Source organism: Varroa jacobsoni, unplaced genomic scaffold (genome assembly GCF_002532875.2).
Source record: "Varroa jacobsoni isolate VJ856 unplaced genomic scaffold, vjacob_1.0 contig01784, whole genome shotgun sequence".
Classification (NCBI taxonomy): Eukaryota; Metazoa; Arthropoda; class Arachnida; order Mesostigmata; family Varroidae; genus Varroa; species Varroa jacobsoni.
The window spans coordinates 15,536-41,386 of record NW_019214692.1 but is presented as its reverse complement, the minus strand read 5'-3'; the positions used below and the strand labels follow the sequence as shown (position 1 = coordinate 41,386).

Here is a 25,851-nt window from a genome sequence, read left to right as displayed (position 1 = left end):
CGAAGAACTGGATAATTAGCTATTTTTTCCAATTGTAAAACTAACAATTGCTGTCTACTTCACGTACTAGTTTACGACATGATTGTTTAATCTGTAAGTCCGTTAGTGATTTCTGTGGCTGTCAACTACTCCTAGAATAAGCATCACTATCCTTAACCACGTGTCCTTTGCTTTGAAATTTTTATGCTTTCGAAACAACCTCTACTACGATTCATTGATCCTTTCAGTCGTCGAGAACTGCCAATTAGATTTATTCGTTTTTTCACAACACAGACATTTTATATTCGTTTCAAACAGAAGCAATCACCTCAATGGTGAGAACAGTGGAAAAAATTACGGATTGTAGCGGAAACTACGGATTTTTTTGTTGCTGAAGTGGCAAGATAAACCGTGCCTTTTAACAGCATTGGTATTAACGGTATGTGACTCAATATTGTTCACTAAGAGGTGAAAACCGCTTGAACCAGGCACCGGAATTACCCGTTTCCGATAAACCGGTAAAGAACCGTTTCAGTCCTTCAATTATAGACTCGATAGAGTCATTGGCAAGCTTTTGTGTACAAAACTGTTCTATTCTATCAAGCAAACGGTAAAGAATCGTCTGAAAGCTCAAGAAGTTTATTCAATACGTTATCGGAAACAGGATGTGCACCAATTCGCTGCCTCGTCCATAGGTAACATCGAAAACTGCGGTGACTGCAACAGCGGCCGTACCTTTTAGTATTGAAGCTAAACGCTAAATGAGACGCAACCCGCACAAATAGCAGTAAAAACAGCGTGATTATTATATAGCTATTCCCCCTCGCGCACAGTACACGACCGCGATGCACAGTGGGATAGACGCACCGTGTTGTGCTCATCAATGCTCCATCGGTATACTTTCTCTGCATTAATACTGGACCAGTGTCAACCGGGGCCCTACAACGCTCGTGTACCGTTCGCCGACCAGCGGCGTTATCTCGAAGCTTGTTCTCTGACAGAAAAGTTCAATATAAGTTGAGCAGGCTGGCTCAGAAGCATGTTACTGAACGGAGAGGTTCGGAGCTGGTTCAATCAAGGGGCGCGTCTATATGGGGACTTTACGATGACGAGCAACACCAAAAGCGGCGAAGTGGTCGCTGTTTTCTTCCTTTTCGGTGCTGCGGCGACTGATAAAAGGAATCGGACTCATAGAACCTAACCTCCTGTCAAGCAGAGGCATTGAGAAAAAAAGAGTCAGGGAGAGAAGCAGTAGAAGTCGCTCCGGGGGTTTACGTGTTGCTTATTGCAGTTCGCGTTATTATGAAAAAAGCGATGTGGTGGGTTCCCTTCGCTACTAAACCGGTCAGGTGGAATTCTCCGCTATCAAGCTAACGTCACTGTGCAGTTGTAACGAACGTTATAGCTATAATGAACGCGTGGCTTGTGCTTGTAAGCTTACTACCCAATGTCGTGGTATGGAAAAGACTAGGTTGGCTTACAAGTTTTAGATTTTTTTAATCTAATCGTACCACCCGTATGCAGCTCAAAAGGATCTCGGCTTGTAGTAAAGAGTATATTCATAGTTCTATTTAACCGCCTTGCTTGGTACCCGTGCTGGTGCAGTAATAATATGTTTACCTATTCAACTTAGGGACTCGTGATGGTCTAGGTCCCGGTCAAGCCATAGACATACAGTTCGTTCTGTGCTGACAGGAGCCAGCCGTCTGAAACAATGTCTGACGGCATAAATACTGGACGTAAAACAAACTATCTGTCTAGCTCGATCTTATTTTTATTCTATATAATAAATCACATATGAAGACGCAAATGGAACCAAAAATCCGAAATCATGGGGTATATATATAGAAAAAAAATCAAGCTCGTTGTAAAGAGTTATGGGTAAAATTATTTGTCTGCTTCAGAAAAAGATGGTGCACCTTTTGAAATTTAGACTCGCATGAAGCACTCGGTCTCTATCCTTAAATTCTTTGTCAAAGTTAATCATTCTACAGCCTGTTTTTCCCTAGTTTCTGAGAATATTCCCATTCGACTACTACCGTCTTCGTAGAATATTCCTATGGATCAAAGTCGTTTTCATTTATCCTGCTCTGTATACAAAAATAAGACCACTCCATTGGCAGCTTCCGAGAATCTGGTTCTGCTCAGACACGTATATATGGATTACAAATGCACTAGATATCATGCTAAACCCACACGTGTGCCGAATATAATCATAGCTAATAATCAGGCTCTTGTTTTGAAACTGGCCCAGTGCCCTGTGAACAACCACTATCTCGAGCCTTTCTCTAAAACGCCCTTTTTTGATCTTAAACAGAGTTCTCTTGCTCATTGGGTTGTCGTTGCTGTTCTATTGTTCCTGTTGTTGCTTGCACCTGCTCCAACACCGCCCCCTACTTGGCACATGTTTTAATATTTAAGAACAGCGTAGCAAAGCACAGCGTCACTGTTACGACGCTAACGACAAACATAGCCATCACGGCAGCCCAGTCAACCCCGATATCTGCTCCAAAAGCACCCCAATGCGATATCCCTTTATATTATCATTTGCGCTGCGCGTTCCGCTGCAGTCCCTTACTAACGCTGTTGCCACTGCTGCTGCTTTGGCTGGTTCGCGTATTGCGCGCTACAATTGCATGAAGAAAAAAGTAGGAGGCAACAGAAGAGAACAAACAACGTAGCGACGACAGCACAAACGATGCCCGACGCCATTGCCGCGTTACCGTTTCCAATGTTACGCCTGTCTGTAAACGTCGCCTCGCATCGGGTCTGTACCGGCAGACAATAACAGGAAACAACGACTCTTCTCACAACAACAGGCGCAGAGCCAGCGATAGCTGTCTCAAAAGCCTCTTCGGCGCCTCCTTAGATCGCAATGATGACAACAACAATATGGCCACGAACCACACAGGTGGACATACATACGGTACAACGAGAAGAAATATCAGAATGTCAAACAATAACAAATAAACGAGCGCCGGCTACTCATTCGCTTTCTGGTCTCACTATAGGTCATACTACATAGTCCGTTCTGCTTAGTCGACATTACTAGGCTGTTCGTGTACATAGCAACTGCTGCATCGGGTGCATCATCGGCGTCGTCTGGTGCGCTGTGACAAAGTCACATGCGAGATAAAAACTGCTGCAGGTGGACTGTAATGGATGAGTAGACCCGCAGGCTGCGTTCGCCATCACTATAATACGGCTGGCCGCAACACAGTCGCCGTGAGCAGTCTGCGATCAGCTGGAGTCGTCCTACGACATAATGATAACCGATTCTGGATTGCAGCGGATATCAGCTACCAGTCGCTGTCATCATTGGAGCACTGCGGTAGCAGCAGATTCGATATCGACAGCTTCAGGAGTTCAAGCAGTTGCGAGTTGCAAATTGCTGTCAAGAACCGCTAGGAAGAGTGGTCTCGTTCTGCAATTCTACGGATGGGTTCGATCCGGCCGCTGCAAATGCCGGCGACAATGTGGTCTGCGGCCGAAGACACCGACAAGCAAGGAATACCGCTTTGGATAGACAGCCGACGGAGGGCCGAAGTGTGGCATTACATTGCGTCAGAGCTTCTCAACTGAACAGATAAACAGGCGTATGTGACACAACAGTGGTGTGCTCTTCGAATAATTCTGGTTGCATTTTACTTCAATGCCCCGATGCTGACGTTGGTGCTCTGTGGCCAACGCCTGTTTACCTAGCTGCCCTCCGTCTGTATGATGAACCAACAGCTGTTAAAAATTAATTGGAAACATTTAAAGTCTACGCAAGTCAATTCAAGTGCCTTCCCTCCCCCTTCCTCCCCCGCAAAACAACCACATGAACAACAAAACGACGATAACCACAAGCACAATTCCAGCTAAACCAGCGACCAAACTCAAGCGTTGAACGTTGCTGTAGCGACCCACTACCGCCGCGGCCAGTCAGCGACAGTCGGACAGGAACCACCGAACAAAGCAGATCAGTGCGCAAAGTGGCGAAATACAGCTACTGAGCTCTTTCCATTTTGGGTTCAGCTGTCCGCCAAACCGACCAGTAGTGCGATCTTAGTATTAGCTACTATTATTGCTGGCGTTGCAACTATTGCTGAAGTTCCTACAGCAGTCGCCTCACGGTAATAATGGTCGTCGCTGCGGTAGTGTCGGTGGTCACGATATCAGTTGAAGCTAGTCGCATCGATTTGTTGCTTCTAGAAACGGAACGGGACACGGAGACTGGTACGCCATCTTGTCTCCGACTCCCGCAACAGCTCTGATGTCGGGAGATGAGGCCGCTTACGTCTGGGTCGTCCTTGGTCACTGATTGGTTGCCATCTTCATTGGTCATTGGGGATACAGACATTGACGCCAACTTCGTTACTGCCGCTGCGGCAAGGATAGTTAGAGCCGTACTAATAGGCCGGTAGCTATAGAAGAACACATGAACTGCATCGTCATGGTAATACACACTACAGAAAATAACAGCAGCTTCGGCGCCAGCAGTTGAATGAAAACCGCTACTCTATAGTGCAAAGCTTTGTAGCGAACTCCTCAGAGTTTATCCAACTATATGCAATAAGAGGAGGCTACGAACTAAATGACGAGATAAACATGAAAAACTTACAACAAAAAGCGTTGGGTTATTGTAACTGTAGCAAAAAAAAAACGAAAACGTAGATAACAGTAAGATGTTTTTACTTTAGACCTATTGACTGCCGCACCGTAAAGTAAATAAAGAATGCTAACAGATCAGAGGCATTAAAAACAATAAATATTTCATGATATTAATTTGAGGTCTTTTTTGAGGACATAGGACACCTACTGTTGCTAGCTCACTAACAGTATATAGAGCCTTCATGATTTCGAGTCCTCATTATGATCCACTTAGGAAGTTTTATAGCACGTGCCTAATGTCGCGGGACACCCTGAATATCTTCAATAGGAATTAGTATTCACTTTTTGGTAGATAGCCGCACTGGCCACCGGTATTTCGTTACCCAAGGCAACGAACGCAATGTCCAGTTCAGCCGACGCAGCTTAGATGTACTTGTTGACACAGCCTACTTAATGGACTCGAAGGCGTTAACTACATTGTTAGCCAAAGAAAGCCCGGCGCTCCGTACTGTGCTGGCTGCGCCTACACAACATTGATTAGGTAGGCTAAGAGCGCAGAACGTAATAGATTGTGAAGTAAATTCAAGCCGTTAAAAGAGAACGATGCCAACCCCACCTATGATCGCAGTCCTCTCTTAAGGGTTAGTCAGAACTTTCGAACTTTAGCGTTGTGTACCAGACCGAACTTAAAATGGGCGCGTTTCATGACGTGAAACGTCAAAAAATCCGGCACACCATTGGAACGATGGTGCTCTCTCAGTGCTCACGTTGTCCCCAGTGAGAGAACGGGCGATCACCGCTCACCACTATCAGAAGAATCCAGTGAATTGTTAGCAAGTAGCCGATATCTACTACTCGCAACAACGACAACAGATAGTGCACCAACTACGGATATCTTCACACAAGCGACAGTATACAGAGCGTCGTCAAACATCGCACACAGCACTTCTCAACATTCAACAAAAGCAACAATAACCATGGCGATGTGTCAGCTGATAGACCGCAGCGGAACAAGATGCGCCAGGCAGTCAAAAAGAGACATAACGAATGCTAGTAGTGATAGCAACAGTTGTAAGTCCGATGTCAACAATTCCCAGTTGCCGGTGGCCGGAGACAGTCCAAAGTCGCGCACGGACCTCGAGCAAAGAGGACCGCACCGAAGAAGCGCACATTTAATCGTCTATTCATCCCCAGTTAGCTGTCCTGTGCTTCTCGAGTAAAGCCGCATTCTAACAACCTACCGAATGCATTTACAGAGAAGAGGTCAATGATCCCTAATGATCTGGCGAAGATGAAGTTTTGGGGCTATTTGACGTTGCTTGGTGCTGTTGCCCCTGTTGCGAAGAAGCTTGCCACCACGGCAGATTGTCATCCACAGGCAGGGCCGTTCGCTGGGTCTGATTCCGCCTCAACTGGCTTGGTAAAACGACGCGACAGAGAATGCGAAGTTCGCTTGCATATACAGTTCGTTGCTGCTGCTGCTGTTGCTGTTTCGTTATTCAACAGTTACCGCCGCGTTGCGGTTCTTTTGTTATGAGTCGTCGCCCACCAACGCCACCAACAGTGGTCGCGCACAAGGACAACACTAAGAACTTGCAGCATGCAGTTCCATGCCGGCATTTTCTACGCTATCGTCTACTTGGTTAACACTCGTATATATATAAGTATACCGCTGTAGAAATGCATTTGCAATCAATGCTAGAATCAATGCTAATATTGTCGTTCTTATTGCCACTGTAGTCGAAACTGGTGTCTGTGCTGGCAGCGACGGTGGCGGTTTTATCAGGTCGTGGCAAACGCATCTGCCATATCTACCACAAATGGCGACGATGTTTTTACAGAAGCGCTGCCCGAGTGCCCAACAACGCCTGACTGCGAGTACACAATCCCCTGGTGCCGTATTATTACAACGCTGGCGGCTGATGGAAGTAGGCATATATAGAGACGTAGAAGACTGAATAGTGTGGCGGATGGCTGACCGGCTGAAAGAGGACTCAGGTCGAAATCGCTGCTAGCGGCACCGCTGCATCAATATAATAGAACCTTAATCTAAGTAGTAGCTAAGAGGTTAGTATGTATATGCCTATATAACACACAGCCATGTGTGGAGGTGTTATAGATGTTGTTTGAGAACGACACAGACGGACACGCAGGCAAACATCCAGGCACACGCCTATAGTTTTCGGTGCACTGGAGAATCCTTTGCATCGGTCAATATCTGATAAGCCCATTTCATTTCATTACTACTAAATACTTACGTCTGGCACCGCTCTTACGTATTTTACCAGATGAACCTCTACTACTACATTTAAATACATATTAGGAGCATCTCATCCGGTACCACTACCAGACACAGACAATAAAATGACCACTGTTATTACTACACCGTCTAAATTTGAGAATACACAATACAGCATACAATGCTCAGGATCAGATAATAACTGTCGTTGTATTCGATTCCTTAAATGCTACTCATGATAAGGAAAAAATAAGGGGGCAAAAATTCTTTACCTGCAAGTTTGACATAAATGGCTTCTCTAGAAATAAATTGTTAATATTGTCGCCTTTGTTGTTGTTGCTGGTGATTCCAACAAGTGCCGGTGCCGTCGATATGTGCATATTTGTTCCCTGTTTGATTTGTTGTAGAACTGTGGCGTCTAACATGTTTTAAAAACTGACAGTACTAACGCGTGTCTAGTTGTGCATAAAACATATTAGAACAAAACCTAATAGCCAAACAAGTGAAACAGCGAGACGAATACGATGTACTGAAATCTGCACCATAACCGTATTGCACACACATTTTTACAATGTTCGTGGCAAAATGGCCATATTGTGTGGCCACCATGTTTATGAATCGTTGTTTTATGTAGTCTTGTCTTTAAGCCAGTTATAATTCACTCTGCAGTTAGGGACACCCGAATGCTACCGATTATCGTTGTCCATTAGTTACAGACAGCTTTCACAAGCTCGACGTTTCGCGACTAACAAACAGGTCGTGTTGTCCCTTAATCCCCTCGAGCTCTCCAACCAAACTGCTTTTCCATTGAATAAGCCCAAACGTCTTCCAGACCGTAACACGGCTGTATCAAACGAATCGACTATTGTCAAAAATACAAAAATATACCTTTCGTAAAATGTGGAATTATACGTTTATATCCAGTTATCTTACCGACAATAGGAAACGTGGTAAACGCATGAAAGCGGATCAAACAAGAAATGATTAAACTCGAATGTGACCGCAAAAATAGAGTTAAATTCCGAAAAATCTAGCATGAAATAGACTGTAATTACTCAAATTTGACGGACAAGCTGTTGTCCTATCGCCACCATCTTATAAGACCGTAAACTACGCAACGTAAAGATGGCACCATAATGGCTTTTGGCATAGTAGCTGAGCTATAAGAGGTCTCAGCAACGTCAATTCATATTCACTTATGTGAATTTACAAGGAAGAACATTATATTAAGAAAACCCTAGTGAACTAGACGCTCCATAGACGCTACGCTATCGATGATAACAAAAGCAATAACGGGCCTGATTATAGAAAGAACAAGGAAGCTTCTGGGCTGATGGAGCTGCAAAAAAGGTTACCTTGGTAATGATGACTACGCTGCATCACTGAACGGAAGCCATTCTGTCATTGCTCGTATAAGAGCTAATCATCTCGCTATGGATACCCACTACGAACAATTCAATTTTGCTTCCCGTTTGCTGACGATCCCCTAAAAGACACGAGCTCGAACTATATGCAAATGCGAGGTGTTTATTACCCATTATCGATCGAAGTTTACTAAATATGTTGCACTAGAAATTTACCTTGGAAGACTGTTTATAACCTGGCATTATTTCGTAAGACTCAGCCTCTTTTAGAAATAAAAAGAAAACTTGGACTTCTTTGAAACTCTGTGTATTTCCGCCGCGACACAAACATACAAGGCACTGTTTGATAAAGCAAATGCGCATGGAACAACAATATATTCATCGAATGCATAATCAAGGGTGAATACTTAGCTTTCCCACGCCTCCGTTGAAGTTCCTTTTCCCAGCATAGTATAAAAATTCAAAAAAAAGTCGTGTGACGTTATTAAACGGTACCGGTTGAAGGTTACTCCGAAACCCGGCATAGCTTCAGAAATATCGACTCACATTTAACTCGCCCGACAAGTGGTTGAATCCTCGCTCTGATAAACGAGATCACTGTAGGAGGATCGAGCTTTGTAAACCTTCATGTTGTCATCCAGCCGAAGTGAGGCGGAAGGCGAACGAATATGTGAGAACAGTATGTTCGGTTTTGAGGCTTCACCAAAGTTTGATACTTTCTAGGAATTACCAAATTGAGCGAAAACAACCAAATATTGCTAATGCTTAATGGCATAATAAAAATAAGAAGTGAAGCCTCTTGTATAGCGAAAGTCTCGACCTTAAGCGGTCACTGATAGCGATGTGTAGGCAGACGGCCTTAGAAGACGACAGGTATTAAGGAAGATTTCAATAATGCACGGAACTTCGGGTGGAGTAACTGGAATCGTTGTTATTCTTTACTCTTTCGTTAAGATTTTAAATATACTTTTAGTATGTTATGAAAGTCGTAAACGCGTGTTAGCGCGTTAAGAGAATTTTACGAACAAAAAACGAGATTTTTAGGAAACAATTTTGCACATTTTCGACTCCTTAGATTTGGGCGAGGGTCGTAGAGAATCCTAGGTTCGGCGAAATCTCTGCTGTATCACAACCAATTATGAGTGTTCACATAATTCATCGCACGCTAAAATTTACTTAAAAATAAAAAATAATAAAAAAAAAATAAGTACCTCTTAGAAGTACTTTTGTACAAACGCTATTAAACAGTGCGGAATCGAGCAAATAGCTTTGATAGTGTTTATTATGATGATATGAGCTCCAGCTTCAATGCAACTTGAACAATGGAGAACGCTACAGACAACAATAACCGCAACCAACGATTTTCATGTTGAGCCCTCCAATGTAGAATATTGCATACACTAATTATCCATGTATGATACTACTGTCACAATTGAGTTACAAACTGGTTTTTCTTATCCATTTGGGAAAGCCCAGGTAGTTTTAAAAGGCGCGGTATCTCAAGTTAAGCGCTTACAAGTTATGCACTTACTGCACAAACCTCCAATGTTGGCGTGCCTTCACGATAAATAAATGCATTTGTCCAACATTAAGTCAGTCATAGATGTAAATCTTTTCATGTGCCGCAGTTAAGTTTAGCGTGCGTCACTGTCAATTCGAAAAAATGCGGTACCGCAAAGGCGTGACCTCTTCTCCCCCAGATATCCAGTTTGCGTATTGGAACAACTTATGGCCATTAATAATTCGATCCTCAGTGCGATTTAACAGCATTGTGAATAGCTTTCGCCCCGCACCATCATCGGCGGCGGTTCGTTTACTAGGAAATTGGATTAAAGCAAGTAATCTATAAAAAAAAAAAAACAAGATCTTCAGCACTAAACTGGTAGTTGATCTTCTTCTTTGACACTAGGCACTACGAGTATCTTCATATGAAAACTCCACTAGAATTCAATAACGGGAAATTACCGTGCTAAATAGTGGCAAGTGTGTCAGGAGACGCCAACACTGACTAAATGTATTGAATCGAAACTACGTATAATATTACAAGACATCCGCTTTTAGCCACAATATATAATGTACTTACTGTAATTGGCTTAAATGTTTCAAGTTCTACGTCCGCTGCTTTACCTAGACGTTGCTTCAGACGGCTTCACCTCGAAACGAACTGAATCTACGCCTGGCCTCGAACTAACGACCACCCCGCGTGCTAATACTTGATCATTTGACCGTTGCGGGACGTTCACTTACGGGATTTTACGATCATATAAGTATACCTAGTCGCCCTTTTAGCCTTGAGGTTGCTGTGAATTTTTACAAAATCCAACCAAATATTGTCCCGACCATCATACTTTTATACATTTTCTTTCCATTCCATCAGTTTTAAACAGAAAAAAATCGTATAATACAATGACGCAGAAAAGGCATGAAACACACTAATAATAAATATTGACTCACCGCTCATGGGTGCGGCGAGAGGTCTTGACAGCTGTAGCCCCTGCGGCGGTTGTGTTATTGGCGGTGCTCCGGGATGTCCAGGATGGCCGGCAGCGTGCGGTGACTGACTTGGTTGCGTAAGCGCGTTCGGGTCCGCTGGATAACGCGTACTGCCAAACTTAAGCATGTTCCAGTCGAACACATAGTCGTACGTGAAGCCCTGCCGGTGGAACAGGTTACGAAGCAACTGCCGCAGGTAGGAATAGTCTGGTCGCTCGTCGAAACGTAATGATCGGCAGTAGCTTAGGTAGGTGGTAAACTCTGACGGCGACAGTTTGCACAGCTCCTCGATCGGCGTGGACATCTTCTTCTCTGAGATTCGCTCGTACTTTTGCCGTTTATTGGCGGCGCGCAAACCCTGCCACGGTAACGAGCCACGATTAAAGTACATAAGAACGTATCCGAGCGACTCGAGATCGTCTCTCCGACTTTGCTCAATTCCGAGATGCGTATTAATCGACGCGTACCGAGCCGTTCCCGTCAAGTTCTTGTTTTCCTTGTAGGCGATATGCTGCTGAGTACGCGTATCACGGTACTTTTTCGCTAAGCCAAAATCGATAATGTAGACAACGTTGCCTTTCTTTCCAAGACCCATTAGAAAGTTGTCCGGTTTAATGTCGCGATGGATAAAGTTCTTCGAGTGGATAAACTCGATCCGGGAGATCAGCTGATCCGCGAGCAATAAGACCGTCTTCAGTGAAAACTTTCGGTTGCAGAAGTTGAAGAGGTCTTCAAGTGATGGACCGAGCAGCTGCATAACCATGACGTTGTAATCGCCTTCGGTGCCGCACCACTTCAACTGTGGGATACCAACACCGCCCTGCATCATTTTGTAGAATTTACTCTCAATATGGAGCTGTGGATGTTTCGTTTTGACACATTCAAGTTTAATTGCCACCTCTTCGCCGGTCGAAATGTTCGTCCCGAGGTAGATATCACCAAATGAACCCGACCCAATCTTTCGGCCCAGACGATATCGGTTTCCTACTCGTAATTCCATTGTGACAGATGAATGTATTGCAGCTTTAACCGTGGTCACTCCCAGCCCCAGGGCGATAACAACCTGCTAGCTGTATTTTATCGTAATCGTTTTAACCTATGTTGTTGTCGTGGCTGTAATTTGAAGAGTGCTCGCTACCGCCAGTTAGTTAGCCTCGAAGATCGAGGCGTGACGGCGGATAGCGGCCGAAAAGCGGGGCCCCCTCTGAAACACACAAGTTGAACAAAGTAAGTTAGATATCTACGTCTAAACATGTGGAACGACAGTTCGGAGTTACCTATAAGCGTCAACTTGTACGTCCGGCGAGCAACTGTGAGACTTTACGTTCGATTGCCTTGATTTATCACAAAGCATACTACTTAATAATAGTTAACTTTTTTTTGCGATTATCATTAATTTCTACAGTTCTCCGCAACTTGGGACTATTTGTCTATAAAATAGTCTTACTGATACTAACAGAAACCCTTCAAACACTCGTTATTAAGCGGCTGCTTCCTGTCTGCAGGTTTTAGCCTATAATAACCGTCCCCTTAACAATAAATTAGAACAATAAACAGAATAAAAGCGTAATACAAATATATCACAACGACTTGCAACCCAATGCGTTACATGCACGATAAGTGATGCATTTGCTGCCTAACATCCAGTTCACAAACGGGAACTGAGGCATTTTGCGGTCGCCCCAATAAACGTATCAACCAGCTCCTGTAGCAATAGCCGATGACCCTGATGTGGTTACGCCGACGATTGCAACCGCGGACGCTGCAGCTGGACTAGGTCATGAGCCCGAGTCGACCTTGGCCTTGTCTCTGCTGACAGCAGACACTCGCGGCCTATGAAGGCCACAACATGACCCTGTTTTTGGGGGTCGCCTTCAACCCTGCATCATCAGCTAATATGTATATATATACACCAACCTGCTGCTAGAGACTTTTTCGTTAGCAGCCGTTTTTCTTCGCTTTCGTCTTAGATTGAATTCACGCATTCTCTGACTAGTGCGATAGTTCGCGTCGATAGCGATTGTCCCAGGTGTCATATCTGCACAGAACTTTACGGTAGCTACAATGAACGTTACGATGAAACGCTTCATTAGACGCACTCACATGTCATCTTAGTGAAAGGCATGAGGTTAGATGTAATGAATATGAGATAAGCCTATAGAAGTGATTTTGCCTAAACAATAGGTATGCACAAGACCAAGATTAAAAAAAAACGAAATTATCTTTATTAATTTCCATTCAGTATCAGACCACAGAGAGAGCAGTGTTTGTTTGCGAGCACAAAAGTGCTCGCTATTAACAAACGCTGTCGGCTGCTTAGCTTGACAACGAGTCGATCTGACTTTGTTTGTTTATGTTTATCGTTTGCTTCTGGCACATGCTCCCTTGTTTATATTATGACGACCACCACACGACTAGATAGATACGATCGAAAAAGGTTTTAGTGCTTTGTCACATCATTGATGTTGTTATACTCCTGCACACGTGTTGTTCTTTATGAGACAAAATTTTTCATATACTTCCTCCGTACACTATTACCAGCAACGGAACCTGGCCAATTTCTACAAGTAGCATAACGCAAGAAAGAGCGAGTGCTGTGCACACATCATACATTAGTAATTGCCGTCAACATCTGTGACAGTAGCACAAGTCAGTGGTATGAGATAGGTGCTGATGCAGACATTTCCACGGTCTACGAATATACACTAGCATTAATTACGATGGTGGCCTCTAGAACGGCATAAACCAACGGAATTTCTTATAGTAATTGTACGCATTGTATACAGGAACAGGTTGCCTGCTTTCTGTGATTTGAAGCTCGAACAATTTAAGTGGACGAGAGCCATTCGCAGCGGTGTCGACTGCTATTTAGGTTTTTAATTTATTACTGGTTTACGATACTGGGTGGAGTCTTCTAGCGTGTGTGTATCGCGGGATAAACTCAAGCAAAAAATTGTTAGACTCTTCTCTATTCCCTGGCACCCCGCTATTCGGCCGCACTAAGGAACTACTTAATGTGATGATTATGTTGATGATGGTGAGATTGAAACGGGACGGCTTCAGAGGAGCGCCCCATCCGTCCAGTGATCTCCTTCTCATATGTTCTCCTCAATGCCATCACAATAATTTCATATACGAGGCACAGCCACTATAGTTGCTTGTATAAGCAGCTTAACGAAACAGCAGGGAGACGGCGATGACGGAGACGGCTTCGAGTAGAGAGGCACCAGGCAGACGTAAGTTCGGCGTATGTAAGCAGCCAGCCAAAACACAGACAGATCTAGTGTCTCTTATTCGTTTCGCTGTATCCACACAGCCCGGCATATCGGAGAAGGGCATCATGCAACGTCGACTTCGACCATTGGTTTGATAGTTACGCAACTGTAAATGCGGCGAAAACCATACTTCAACCGTTCAAGTTGCATGCACAGCCCGTCAAGTTAAACTCTCTTTCTATTCGGCTAACCTATCTCGTACACTAGAAACGACGAATCCATTGTCACCATTACCAGCATCACAGTATTTATGCTTCTCAATCTAATCCGCTATTAGCAGTGATTGTTTGCACGTATACAAGAGACGGATGCTTGCGCTCCACTAAAAGCCATCCCGTATTTCACACAGAAAGGTATTTCTTGCTTTTTGCTTGTTAAAATTGCCATGGAACAGACAACGCAGCGTACGAATAGCAAGTCAAGTCGCTTTATGAGAGGCGGAATAAAGTTGGGGGTAGGAACGACGCCCAATTTAACTATAGGGAACAGCACATTTGTAGCTGGTGTCTCACAGCTGCTGTACTGTATCAACAGTGGTGGATTCCGCTGATGCTGAACAAAAGTTCGGGAGGAACCACAGTATTAGCGATCCCCCTCGTCATTGATCATTAACGCGACCGTCCACAACGTGTATCGTCGAATCATACTATTACTAAGATATTAAGAGCGCTGTTTTAGTAATCAAATTATTTGTTTGCATCGCACCATCTCAGACTCGAACTATCCCATCCGATTGATCTAGCAACAGATAAAAACACGCAGAGGAAAGTAAAAATTGGGTTACACAACCAACAGCTATGGTAACAATAGGAGTACTGGCAGCAAGAGGACTATTTGCTACATAGATCACATAATGATCAGTTTTAATAACGCAAACAAAATCAACACCAGAATGATGACTAATATTCACCAATGAGAAAAAACGATTATCAGAGGCTCTCAAAGCAAGGATATCGCAGAACTCTCCTTATCAATAAATAAAGGTGAAACGTGGTGTTAACTAGCGCTGAGTTAACTTTCAAACGAAGAGTAGCAACAACTCTTTACTAGAAACCAAAGTCGCACACTGTTGATCGCAGCTTCACTGTATGTAGCAGGCGGGGGCGCTGGCGATTTCATCCGATCAAGAGAAGCTGGTAGGGGGTCGAAGGAGCTGTTTCTCTGATCACCAGAGGGACTGGTCAAGTAGACAAACAAAGAAATAAACCTGATCGAGCAGTTGAAGCGGATATATCAGGTGACAAATGTACGCGCATCCTTCAGTTATTCGCATTCAGCGCACGAATGCATTAACGCGAACATGTAGTTAGTAGACGTACCCTTCACATAAAAACAACTAGACTTAGATAAACGTTGCGTTTTAACTAATAAAAAACACACTTAAATCTACTCTCTTAAGTCAATTGCGTTATATTATAACGAAGTAAATAGATGGCATATGCAGCTGATTATCCGTGTGAGAGAACACCCAAACGAATCAACTACCAATCAAAAGGTTGGTGCTCCACTACAGCCCTTATATCCACAGTAGACTAGCGAACTAAGGAACACTGGATATGCTTTCCTCGAGCATTCAACCAGCAACGTCCATTGACGTCGCCAGCAAGCCCCCTCCTTCAATCGATAAGCAAGACCGGATAAGCAAGAGTCCCACCGCGCAAGAAAAGCTGAGGACGGTTACTATCGCGCAAGTTATATAGCGCAATACTGGAGCGCAAAACTTCAAAACGCAACGGCGAACGAACGGCCCACATTGGATCGTTGTTATAGCAAGCTGAGCATTAACTGTAAGTAGTCCATGATGTCTGACCGTTTTAGGATCAGGGCCAAGGCCGGATGACTGGCTGATTCCACCGTGATATGATGGCTCGGCTGTCGCCACTATCCAGCTAGCACTCAAAATCCTGTTAGTATTCGCATAATATGCTACCAGCACACTGATTTTAGCAATGGCGTTAGTAGAAATCGCTGAAGGGTCGGTGTAGCCGCCTACAGTGAGTTGACTATTACGCCTATTGGACTGCCGATGTACCACAACGTGTTATTGTTATTGCTGTTGTTTCCTTTGCCACTTGCTGTTCAAATGATAAACGCTTCACGTCGCATCGAGAAGATGGTCGGCTGTTCTGTCCATCGACTCATCTAGCGTCGTCGCTAGAAGACGCCCCAGCAACACTAATATGTATTTCGTCGTATCATTGCGACCGCTGCTGTTACAATTGCTGTAGCTGTTAGCAATGCTAATAGCTGGTATAGATTTTTGCAGCCGTGCAGTAGCAAGCGAACGTTCCGTGTTTGTCATCGCGGATCCTGCGCTGAGGGGTTCATTAGAGAACTCGTCTTTCATTGGCTCGTTCTTCCTGACCAGGCACAGGCTGCAGACAGGTTACTGAGGACGGCTGGCTGGATGTCGAGATCGCCGTCGGACGGGGAGATGGCACGGGAAGACAGGCCAACAGCAGACCCCTGTGCTGTGTGATCAATAGCCTGGCGTCGCTACAACATGTTACAGCACAATGAGAAGATGTACTGCACCATAGTGGAGTAGGAAAACCAGCGGGCACCAGCTGCTCTCAGCAGCCTCCGCTGTCGTAAGAAGAACATCATCCAGTAGCCCCCCTCCCCCCAAACCCCCTTGTGCTTAGCCAGCCGCTTGTCCTCTGACTTATTAATGGCGTTGGCAACAACCGAGCATCAATAGAGCAGAACGATGGAAAAACCGATTAAATACGATATCACACCACAGCACTATCAAAAGGATCGGTATATATAGGCAATCAGAAAGCAACAGCTTTATTATTTCTTAGAGCTACTATGGGCTTGTCGTACAAGTGTAGCGTATTATAGATGCACAACGAGGAATACGCTCACAGGCACATTATATGGGAACACTGGCCAGCCCGCTTACACAGCCGCTGTATGACGGAAATTACGCTGGCACCACGAGCAGCACGGCCCGCATGTAGCGAGTGGCACATGTAATAGTCGTATCTGAGAACACTAGTTATAGCCATTAACAGTATTGTAACAGTGATTAGTGGACAAAAGGCTAACTCGCATTTTGTGTCGCGTTGTGGCGATAAGCGGACGGACAGACAGGCAGACTCACTGGCCTGCCTCGCTGGCTGATCGGCCGGGTTGGCCTGGCCTGGCCACCACGACGTCGTTGTCGTCGTCAATAACAGCTTTCTTACACTATTCCAATTATATATTCTATTTCATAGTATACTATTCCCTTAGTCACTAGGCAGGCAGCGGCAGGGAACGATGCAGTTACTGCTCGGCGAACTCTTCTACACACACACACACTCACTCGGTTGAACGGCGGCCTGCGTAACGGCCTGCCCTGTCTACGATTCGGCACGGCAGAAATGCAACACCGCAGTCCAATACGGCCACACCATATCACCAGCGAGCAATAGCACAGCACCGCACCACCGATACCCACGAACACTGCCCTATACCCTCAACAGCAGTAATCGCAAGATTTGCTTCCTAGATGATGATGATCATTCTGCACCTGATGATGACTGCTACGTCTGGCCGATGAATGCATTGTGGGGCGACACCAAGCCAGCTCTACCGGGCGCCGGGCGATTCGACTCCGCATTACAGAGCACAGTGGCCGATCACCTTCGCCGTGCCACCGCCGCTTAGACAGAAACTCAGCTAACAAATAGCGATTTTGGCAGCAACTGTTGGATGTTAGGGTTTAAAGTTTATATGAACGTTTCGCTACGACAGGGAAATGTAGCTAAAATCCAAAATGGAAACTAAGCAAGTAGTTATGCAAGAATATGCTTTTCAGTAGGGGTTCTTACGTTGGTACTAGATCAGCGCTCATATGTTGAGGCCAAAAATTACTTTAGTAAAACACGCAGCTCCGAATATCAAAAATACAACATTCAGCCTGTTTCGTCTGCTTTAACCGGACCTCGACGGTTGGTGAATAGGCGGAAATAGCATTTGTGGGGTTGGCGAATACGCGTTCTAGAACTATGGCGGGAGCAGATAAAGAAAACTGAGGCAGTTTGAACACAATAAAAGTCGTTAGTTGGTTTTAATAAATTAGCAATATTATCGTCGTTGAATCAGGATTTTAGTTAATAGGAAGCCGTTGCATTTCATTGATGCAATTTACAGTTGGTTGTAATTGCTATTCGATACCCACACCGATAGAGTAGCATACGATTCGATTGGAATAACGAATAAGAATCAAATGGTTTCCTTTTAAGATTTTTCTTGATTACTGCACAGTAGCCATACAGCGTGGAACGTGCGCGAAATCGAAACGTAGGGTACAATCTTTCCCTGCACGACTTGCTGTTGTATGCTTTGAACCTGTCGATATTTACCATGATAACCCTGTTACGATGCAAATGTATATGTAAAAGTGTCTGAATAATTTCACTCAAAAATTTGATGATGATGTACCAGTAGAGGTCGTTCTTTTGACCTGTATAACACCTTTGCGTCAAATATCAAATTAGGTAATAAGTTCCTGCGTTTCTTTAAGAGCTTCTTTTTCCCATTTCCTCTCATTTGCTATGTTCTTCTGATATACTTCAAAGGCGCTTTTCTGGCTTTGTCAGCGTGCTGTATTAGTATTGTCGAAAAATGCAATTTCAACTCAAAAGATGGGTGTTCAGAGTAGAAAAAATTTCGTCGAGGCCAAAACGCTGCTGAGGTGTCCCGGGGCGTTTACCTTGTGTACGTTAACGGCGCTATCGTTGGAAAGATTGCTCAAGAGTGGTTTGGTAAATTTGAAAATGGTATCCGGGACTTACAGGAAGCTCCTCGCTCGGACCGATCGATTTAAGGGGACTGTCGAATGGAGACCGTTGACAAGTAACTTAAGCATTGGCCGAGAAGATGGGCTGCAGCCACGGTACCGTCGCTAACCGCCTCAAGTCTCTTGGACTTACACAAAACCTTGAAGCGTAGGTATCTCAGAAACTTTCCAGATCCAACAAAAATGAAAGTCGTGAGCAATGATGGGAATATAACTTTTTATCATACTCATAAAAAATCGTGTTTCCTATTTATTAAAAAATGATGGAAACCATTATTATCCACCCTGATAGTATAACGCTAACAAGCTTCATCCAAATGCACGTTGTAATTGATAATTAACGTATTTACAACTATTAAATCGGAATCAATAAATCACATAAGCTAGATAGTTAAAAAAAAAACGAGATTATTTAATTATATTTTTATACTATATATTAGGTTATCATTACAGTAACACAACCACTAATAATAACAACAGCTTGCTAGAAGTTTCCATATTTATACAACTTTCTTAGGGTCTCATTTTCGATTTCAAAAGTGTTTGAAAATATATTACCTTAAGAAGTATTTTCACAAAATGCTTAAAGGAACATGAATTAGCAATATATTTAATTTGGAAAATTACTGCAATAATGTATACTAGTTATGTAATAATATACGTAACCTTGGCAGGAAAAGTTGACGAGCGGACAAATGAACAGCATGAAAACATTATGTTCCGATAATGCGTAGAAGACTCTAATATCACGACGTAACCTTTTTCCAGTAGATAACTGATCAAAGATTAGTTTCAAGAAATAGAACTTTAGCTGTCGCTAGAATGGATCTGTTATTATCTGTAGCCTTACATGTGCCAGGCAAATTTGGCAAATCGAGGGAAAGAAAATATCAATGTCACCTTAATAGAAGGCCAGTTACTTAGCGTAATGCGTACCAATTTTCGTTGGTTGACGTTTGGACGTCTCGCATTATGAATCGTAATTTTCAATTAGCGACCAAAATAATAGACATTGTTTCCAGATGTTTTTGAAGTCGTTGCATTATTATTAATGGACAACATTTGAAATTGCGAATTTAAAACCGGTAAGCCCACATCCATGTTTTAGGGGGGTAAAGCTAAATTTGTGCGTTGTGTATAGAAGGTTTTATATGGTATTAGCTGCCCAGGCATCACAGCAACTTTATTTTTTAAGGATTAGAGCGCATAGTGAGATTCGCGCCCGAATCAATGAGCCACCTGCCGTTGATAGATGTTATTTATTTATATATGATACGGGTAGTTTTATCTTTACAGTGTTAGTTTCCATTGATCAATCATCCAGATACTGTAGTAAGTACGTGCGTAATCCGTAAAACTCTGTAGTTTATTGTAGCCTGGAAAACATTGCAGATATAGATCGATGAGCTGGGGGCTTAAATATGTTGGTATGGAAACTTAAAGATCATAATGCAGAATCGCCAACCCGTTTTCCACCTGAAATACCACCCTCAGTGCATTGATTATGACACATCGATTACGCGGTCTTCAATGGGGGGCAATAATAGGAATATTGCTGGGAAGAACGAAAGTCAACAGGTTCACTTTTAACGAAGCCATACTATATTGACGTAGTCCAGGAAAATCACAGGCGACGCTATCAAAACCAGTCGATGTCTTCGTAGTGTTCCAACCTGTTATCAGGGTCGCCTAAACATTAGCAAAACCGTGCAACGATTAGTGGCGTGCTGTTCTTCTGACAAGGAGGTATGGATTAGGGCTATGAGGGTTCGCAGATGGCAGCGATGCGTGCTGGAGATGCCACGACATTGTGTCTCCTTTAATTGCGTTTATCGACCAGGATCCACGATTCTCCCGCTCGAAGCTGAATATTAACCCTCGTTAGGCCAAGTGAACAATTGTTATCTGTACGAACATTATCACGACAACTAAGGGTACTTCCGACTGTTGGCAAGTTTGGGTGCTGGTACCGCCGTCGACTCCAATCGCGTCGAAAAAGAGCCTATGTGCTAGGCATTGGTTAACTTGAAAACACTGCCGGACAAGCGTACGAAGAAGCCACGGAAGAAATTTATCTACCCCGTGAAGGCGTCTTTTTTTATTTGAAAGTTATCGCTGTGCGCAATAGAGCTAGTTTTAAATCGGTGAAATTTTAGGGTGCGCCGCGCAGAGTGTTATTAGACTGTTCAGAACGAGAGATAGCTTATTGAAGATAATGGCTTAATAATAGATTATAGATAAATTTGACGAGGAACAAATAGGGGAAGCTGTCTCTACCATGATTAATTCATTTTAACTTAATATATTAATATATACCAAAATTCACTAACCAAAATTATTACTAAATTTTGGAATTTTCATGGATTATGTTTCATGTTTACATTTTTTAATGATAATTATTCCTAATTTCGTTTTTGTTTCGTATGCTTACGGTACATAATAATATAACAAGATATATAATAGATCGTGAAGTTTGCGACTGATTAGTTTCAATTAGCCTATGGATTAACCATTGATCATTAATCCTAACCAAGCTTTTCAGGAAATATAACTTTATCTTTCCACCACGATATTGCAAAGCCATAGGCGTAAGCCCGTTTTTGTTCATTGCCCCTTGTTTAATTTTTAACTTATGAAGCTTATGGTCAAACCACACTATTATTATGATTATTATTGTTTCGGCCAGATCACGAAATTTTAACTTTATTAACGGCTATAAACATTTCTAGGTATATCGGTAGCAAAAAACAACATTTGCTAAAATAAATAAAATAAAATAAAGGCTGAATCAAATTGGTTATGTTAATATATTAATATATTAACATAACCAATTTGATTCAGCCTTTAGGCCAGCCTTTAATTGAAGCGAATAAATGGAATTTACTGAAGGAAGCAAATAGGATACGTTTTTTATTTTACGCATTCAAACACAGAAGTAATTCCTGAAGTGTATTTAAGTCGAGATGCCATACTTGCACTTACGCATACATACATTTAAACCCATAAACTTTTTTTGAAAATTACCGAATCAAGTCCGTATTTTTTGTTACGTCATTATTTCAGAAAGAGTGAAATTTGTCATTGTTCGCCACCTAAAAAGGCGTACAAAACGTATCTGGCTTAGCTGAACGAAATCGACAAGTTTCCCCAAATAGCCTGCATAATGCTTAACGACACCAACGTACGTAAAGCGAAACTGTTGCGTTCTTCCAGACCGATTGTTTCGTCAGTGCCCATTTGCAAGACGCGCTGGTTGGTTTCTGTTCGACGTGGCTCCTACAAAATTTTTTCAAAAATTATTTAGGTATGGAGTGATATGGGGTGATAGAATGGTTTGCTAGGTAATAGGCCAGTATTGTCATTTCAGCGGTCCGTTTGGCTTTTTGTACGAGTGCGTGTCTTTATGGAAAACAAACACAAATTTCGTATGTGTATATATCTATTAATTCTCTCTGAAAATTCATGCAGGAATGTAGAAGACCTTCGATAGTCGCGATAGATATAAAACTGGGAGCAGCACAAAGGCTCCGTTAATGCGACGAAACGACAAACCTCAAACTCTCACAGGTATCGGTAAACAGCATTTATGAGGTCGCTATCGATCGTGCGAATTTCTTGTATTGCAAATCGTAGAATCTAATATTGCCTATTTTATTTTATTGAATGCCAAGTTTATATACTAAAAGCTTAGATTTGTCTATTTTGCCATATTATGTCAATTTAAAGGTGTTGCAAAACACTCTCGAATATGCTCGTATTAAAAAGAGATAAGCATTTCAATTATGTTTCTGATTTCTAACGTTTCTCGAACGGCGTGGCTCAGAATTATCCGACACGTATATTTTATCAATGAACTGTTATTTTGTCATATCAAATGCAAAGCAAACCTGTTGCCACTGTTGTTGCCAAATCGTGAGGGTATGTAGTCGGAGACGATTGAAGCCCCAACGGCGAACGGTCATATTCAGACGATCGCCTTTCTTCACCTTTGAATCTACGGAGCATTCGATTGTCATTTTCGAATTTCCTGCAACTCGCGACTATGCTAAGCGACTGACGCTCGCTGTTTTGAAGGGCCGCCCCTTTAAATGCGATCAGAGCGAGCAGGCAATGAAAAATTTTTAAAATGTAGTTAGCATTTTTTGGCTTTGTTAGGTTGGGGTGGCGTTATTGGATGGAATGTTACGTGCATTGTCAGTTGTGTGTTGGTTCTTGTATCTGTACTACGAAGGATGTAGACTTTTATCTGACTATGCAACATAACGCTTTATAAATTTCACAGATGTCACAGTCCAGAAATCAAAAAAAGCCTTTTTCTGTGTGACATGACTTGCGTTCTCACGAAGGTTTTCTTGGAAATTTTCAGGATCGAGTCCGCTCACTTGCACAGAAGCGGAGGTAGCTTTATCAGCCGCTAGTGCGATCAATACAAGCAGTAAGGCTTATAAATCCGTACTACCTATCTGGACAATAAAATGGATCTTTTAGAAAATCCTAGCGAAGAATCGCTTACGTAATCCCTTTCTACCTCTACTATAACAATTGTACTTTTATCTTTATTCTGTTACAAGGCTTTAAATAGTTCGCGTGATGGTTGACAATGTTTTAATGAACTCGGTTACCCCATATATCGATGACAGTGCCAATGGGGCGAGTAGGTGTACCTTTACATTCCAGAAAATGCAAAACACTGGACCCATAATTCGACCTAAAACCTAAACTAGAAATGAAAAGTGTTTCTCCTACAGGGCTTCAAAAGCTTAAATATCTAAGATCACAAGTCTCGTGTTATTAGTCTGCCGTCTTCACAAATAACGCTTCAATAACTATCCTTTTTGAAAGTGGATTTTTTGCAAAATATGAAACACTATAAAAATATAAAATACAAAGTCCTGAGATCTTTGCTTCAGAACCCTGTTTCGCGAGTATACGGAGTGAGCCAGAATGATATTTATGATATTCCGCTGCGCAAAAAGTGTGAGCTAAACGTTTCTACTACGTATTTAACAAAATACGTAGTGGAAACGTATAATATTGAACCGGCTTTTATCTAACCCCACAACAAATTCAGTACGATACAAGATGAGCCCAAATGGTGAGCCTATCTGTTAGTGCAATCTTGCAGAGAAAAAAAAATCAGATAATAAAGACATTTTGGAAAAATGTCTTAATGTACAGCTTTACTTATCACACGTGTCATAATGTACAGTTGTACATTAACGGAAACGTACATATAGTAAAGAAGTGCCTGTATCGCAATTCATTACTGCATGTACAAAACCTGGCAGTGCACAAATGGCCAAAGTTGCTGTTTCCCTAGTTAACCGAACTCACTCACAAAAGCGTCTGGCCTCTTATGTAGTGCGACCTTTAACGTGCTTCGAAAATAAGCGACGTGAATCCATTTAGATTATTTGTGGCCTACTGGCTATGGCGGTTCTGGTAACGGGGGCATTATAGTGAGCGGCAGAGTAGTAGAGCTGGCAAGCGGGTGGTCTCGTTGACCTATTTTAAAATAGGTTCTCTCTTGAACATGGTCTGCCTTCCTCCTCAGGCTCAAAAGTGGCCAAAAAGCATTATTTTTTCTAGGAAGTTCGGCTAAATCGCCTAACTGTAAATATCTGCGGAATCGGACAAAAGGGAAAAATAGACCCCCAATAATCGCAACCCTAAAATATTTGCTTGCAGTTGATTATTAGTGTTGGCACTGAAAGAAAAACAAAAATAGCGCTTTACGTCTTTAATTCGATTCTCTTAAGCAAAATTTTAATTCTAAGTTGACACAACTAATAGCATAAGAATAGTAGCATGAAAAGCTGTGACACATAATTTTCGAAATTCACATATAATTTTCGCTGCATATGAAGCAGATAGCAATTAAATTGCGGTCTATATAATCGTTTCCAGTAAACGGTACCGTATTAAATGGATCAACATTGTAACGAAAACTCCATCATTTTCCATTTAGTGTATTTTAGTGTATTTCAACAAAACGTACTTGGCAATTTAAAATGGCAAGCAACTGTGTATCTTCTTTATTACTGTCGGTTGATCGCTAACAATCATATCATTTAAAATGTTTTTTGAAAAAACTCAGCCGCGCCATTTGAAGGGAAAGACACTCTTAAAAAACGCGAAATGGTACGGAAAAAACAAGGTCGTCGAGTAAAAATATTTCATTAAGGTTAGGAGAGTATTTCCGGGGCTCTTTTTTTTCGACGTAGAATATCCATGGAACCTTATTAGCGTGGAACGCTACAAACAACAGGAGGCAAATGAAAAGACGCAAAATGGAAGGGGGATTCACTAGAACGATCGTGTCATGTATTCTATATAATGTGCACTAAAACGGAAGTAAAAGGTAGCCCCAATACCTTATTGTGTTTGTATGTTTGGAGTACATAATTCACGATTAGATCTCTAACAGACTCTAAGCTTAAAGGCCTAACGTAACTTAAATAAGTTTCTTAGAATTAATTGTGTTCCTACTAACTGCGAGTGGAGAACATAGGCGAATATACAGTCAATCCTTACAACATGGGTTTGTTCCCTTAATGTTATATGTGGAGAGTTCCTGGCATGTTAATAGCGAAAACAAATTTATAGCAAATGACATTTGCAGCTAATGTAGAAGGCCCTTGTGGAACAATAAAATAAATATTGCTTTTGTGTTTCTTGTGGTAATATGTGTGGGTTAATCATGAAATTATACTATTTATACTGAATTTCGTTGGAGATGTTCTTCTTCTTCCGGCAAAAAGCCGAGCAGATCTGAAGACTAGTCTGTCACTAAAAAGCTTCAACACACTGGCAGATCGATAGATACATATATATAATATTGTTACTCGACCAATTCTAGTTGGGGACGTCTACTTAACGGCAAACAAAAGAGATTCGCGGTACAAGAACTTTTTTTTGAAAAACTTGAAATAGAAGATCAACAGCAAAACAGCAAACGCTAAAAACTTGATCATAAGACATAAAAAGCAAAGTGATTTCATGAAATATAAATAGAAAATGCATATATGTTAGCTACTTGTAGTTCCGTTTAGGATCAGAGGTGATAAGATGCTTGTTTCTCAACGCTATTTATTACATGTAAATAAGTTATATTGA

At 42.4% G+C, this 25,851-nt stretch overlaps 1 protein-coding gene and 2 long non-coding RNA genes across 9 annotated transcripts in view; 1 reads left to right on the top strand and 2 right to left on the bottom strand.

The window, feature by feature from the left end:
• The window catches only part of LOC111272210 (discs overgrown casein kinase 1), a 48,095-nt gene extending 30,681 nt beyond the window's left edge, over nt 1–17,414 (bottom strand). The window contains exons 1-2 of one of the 3 annotated variants that reach the window (XM_086973202.1): nt 17,002–17,414; nt 10,630–11,872 (exon numbers count right to left, since the gene is read on the bottom strand). In XM_086973202.1, the coding sequence (XP_086829328.1) occupies nt 10,630–11,668 (1,039 nt within the window). In that variant the 5' untranslated portion in view covers nt 11,669–11,872; nt 17,002–17,414. The remainder of the gene's footprint in view (nt 1–10,629; nt 11,873–17,001) is intronic. The other 2 variants (XM_086973201.1, XM_022853522.2) reach the window with 2 other exon arrangements.
• On the top strand, nt 15,382–23,559 carry LOC111272211 (uncharacterized). 5 transcript variants are annotated; one of them, XR_015315633.1, is made up of 5 exons: nt 15,382–15,730; nt 18,733–18,883; nt 21,799–22,039; nt 22,204–22,302; nt 23,102–23,559. It is a non-coding gene; the product is annotated as an uncharacterized LOC111272211 (long non-coding RNA). The 5 variants fall into 5 exon arrangements; XR_015315635.1 differs by lacking the exon at nt 15,382–15,730 and adding an exon at nt 17,630–18,236; XR_015315634.1 differs by lacking the exon at nt 15,382–15,730 and adding an exon at nt 17,630–18,241.
• Nucleotides 21,856–22,993, bottom strand: LOC147751891 (uncharacterized). The gene is made up of 2 exons (XR_015315630.1): nt 22,623–22,993; nt 21,856–22,011 (listed from the first exon to the last, which is right to left on the bottom strand). It is a non-coding gene; the product is annotated as an uncharacterized LOC147751891 (long non-coding RNA).
• Nucleotides 23,560–25,851: the final 2,292 nt, after the last annotated feature.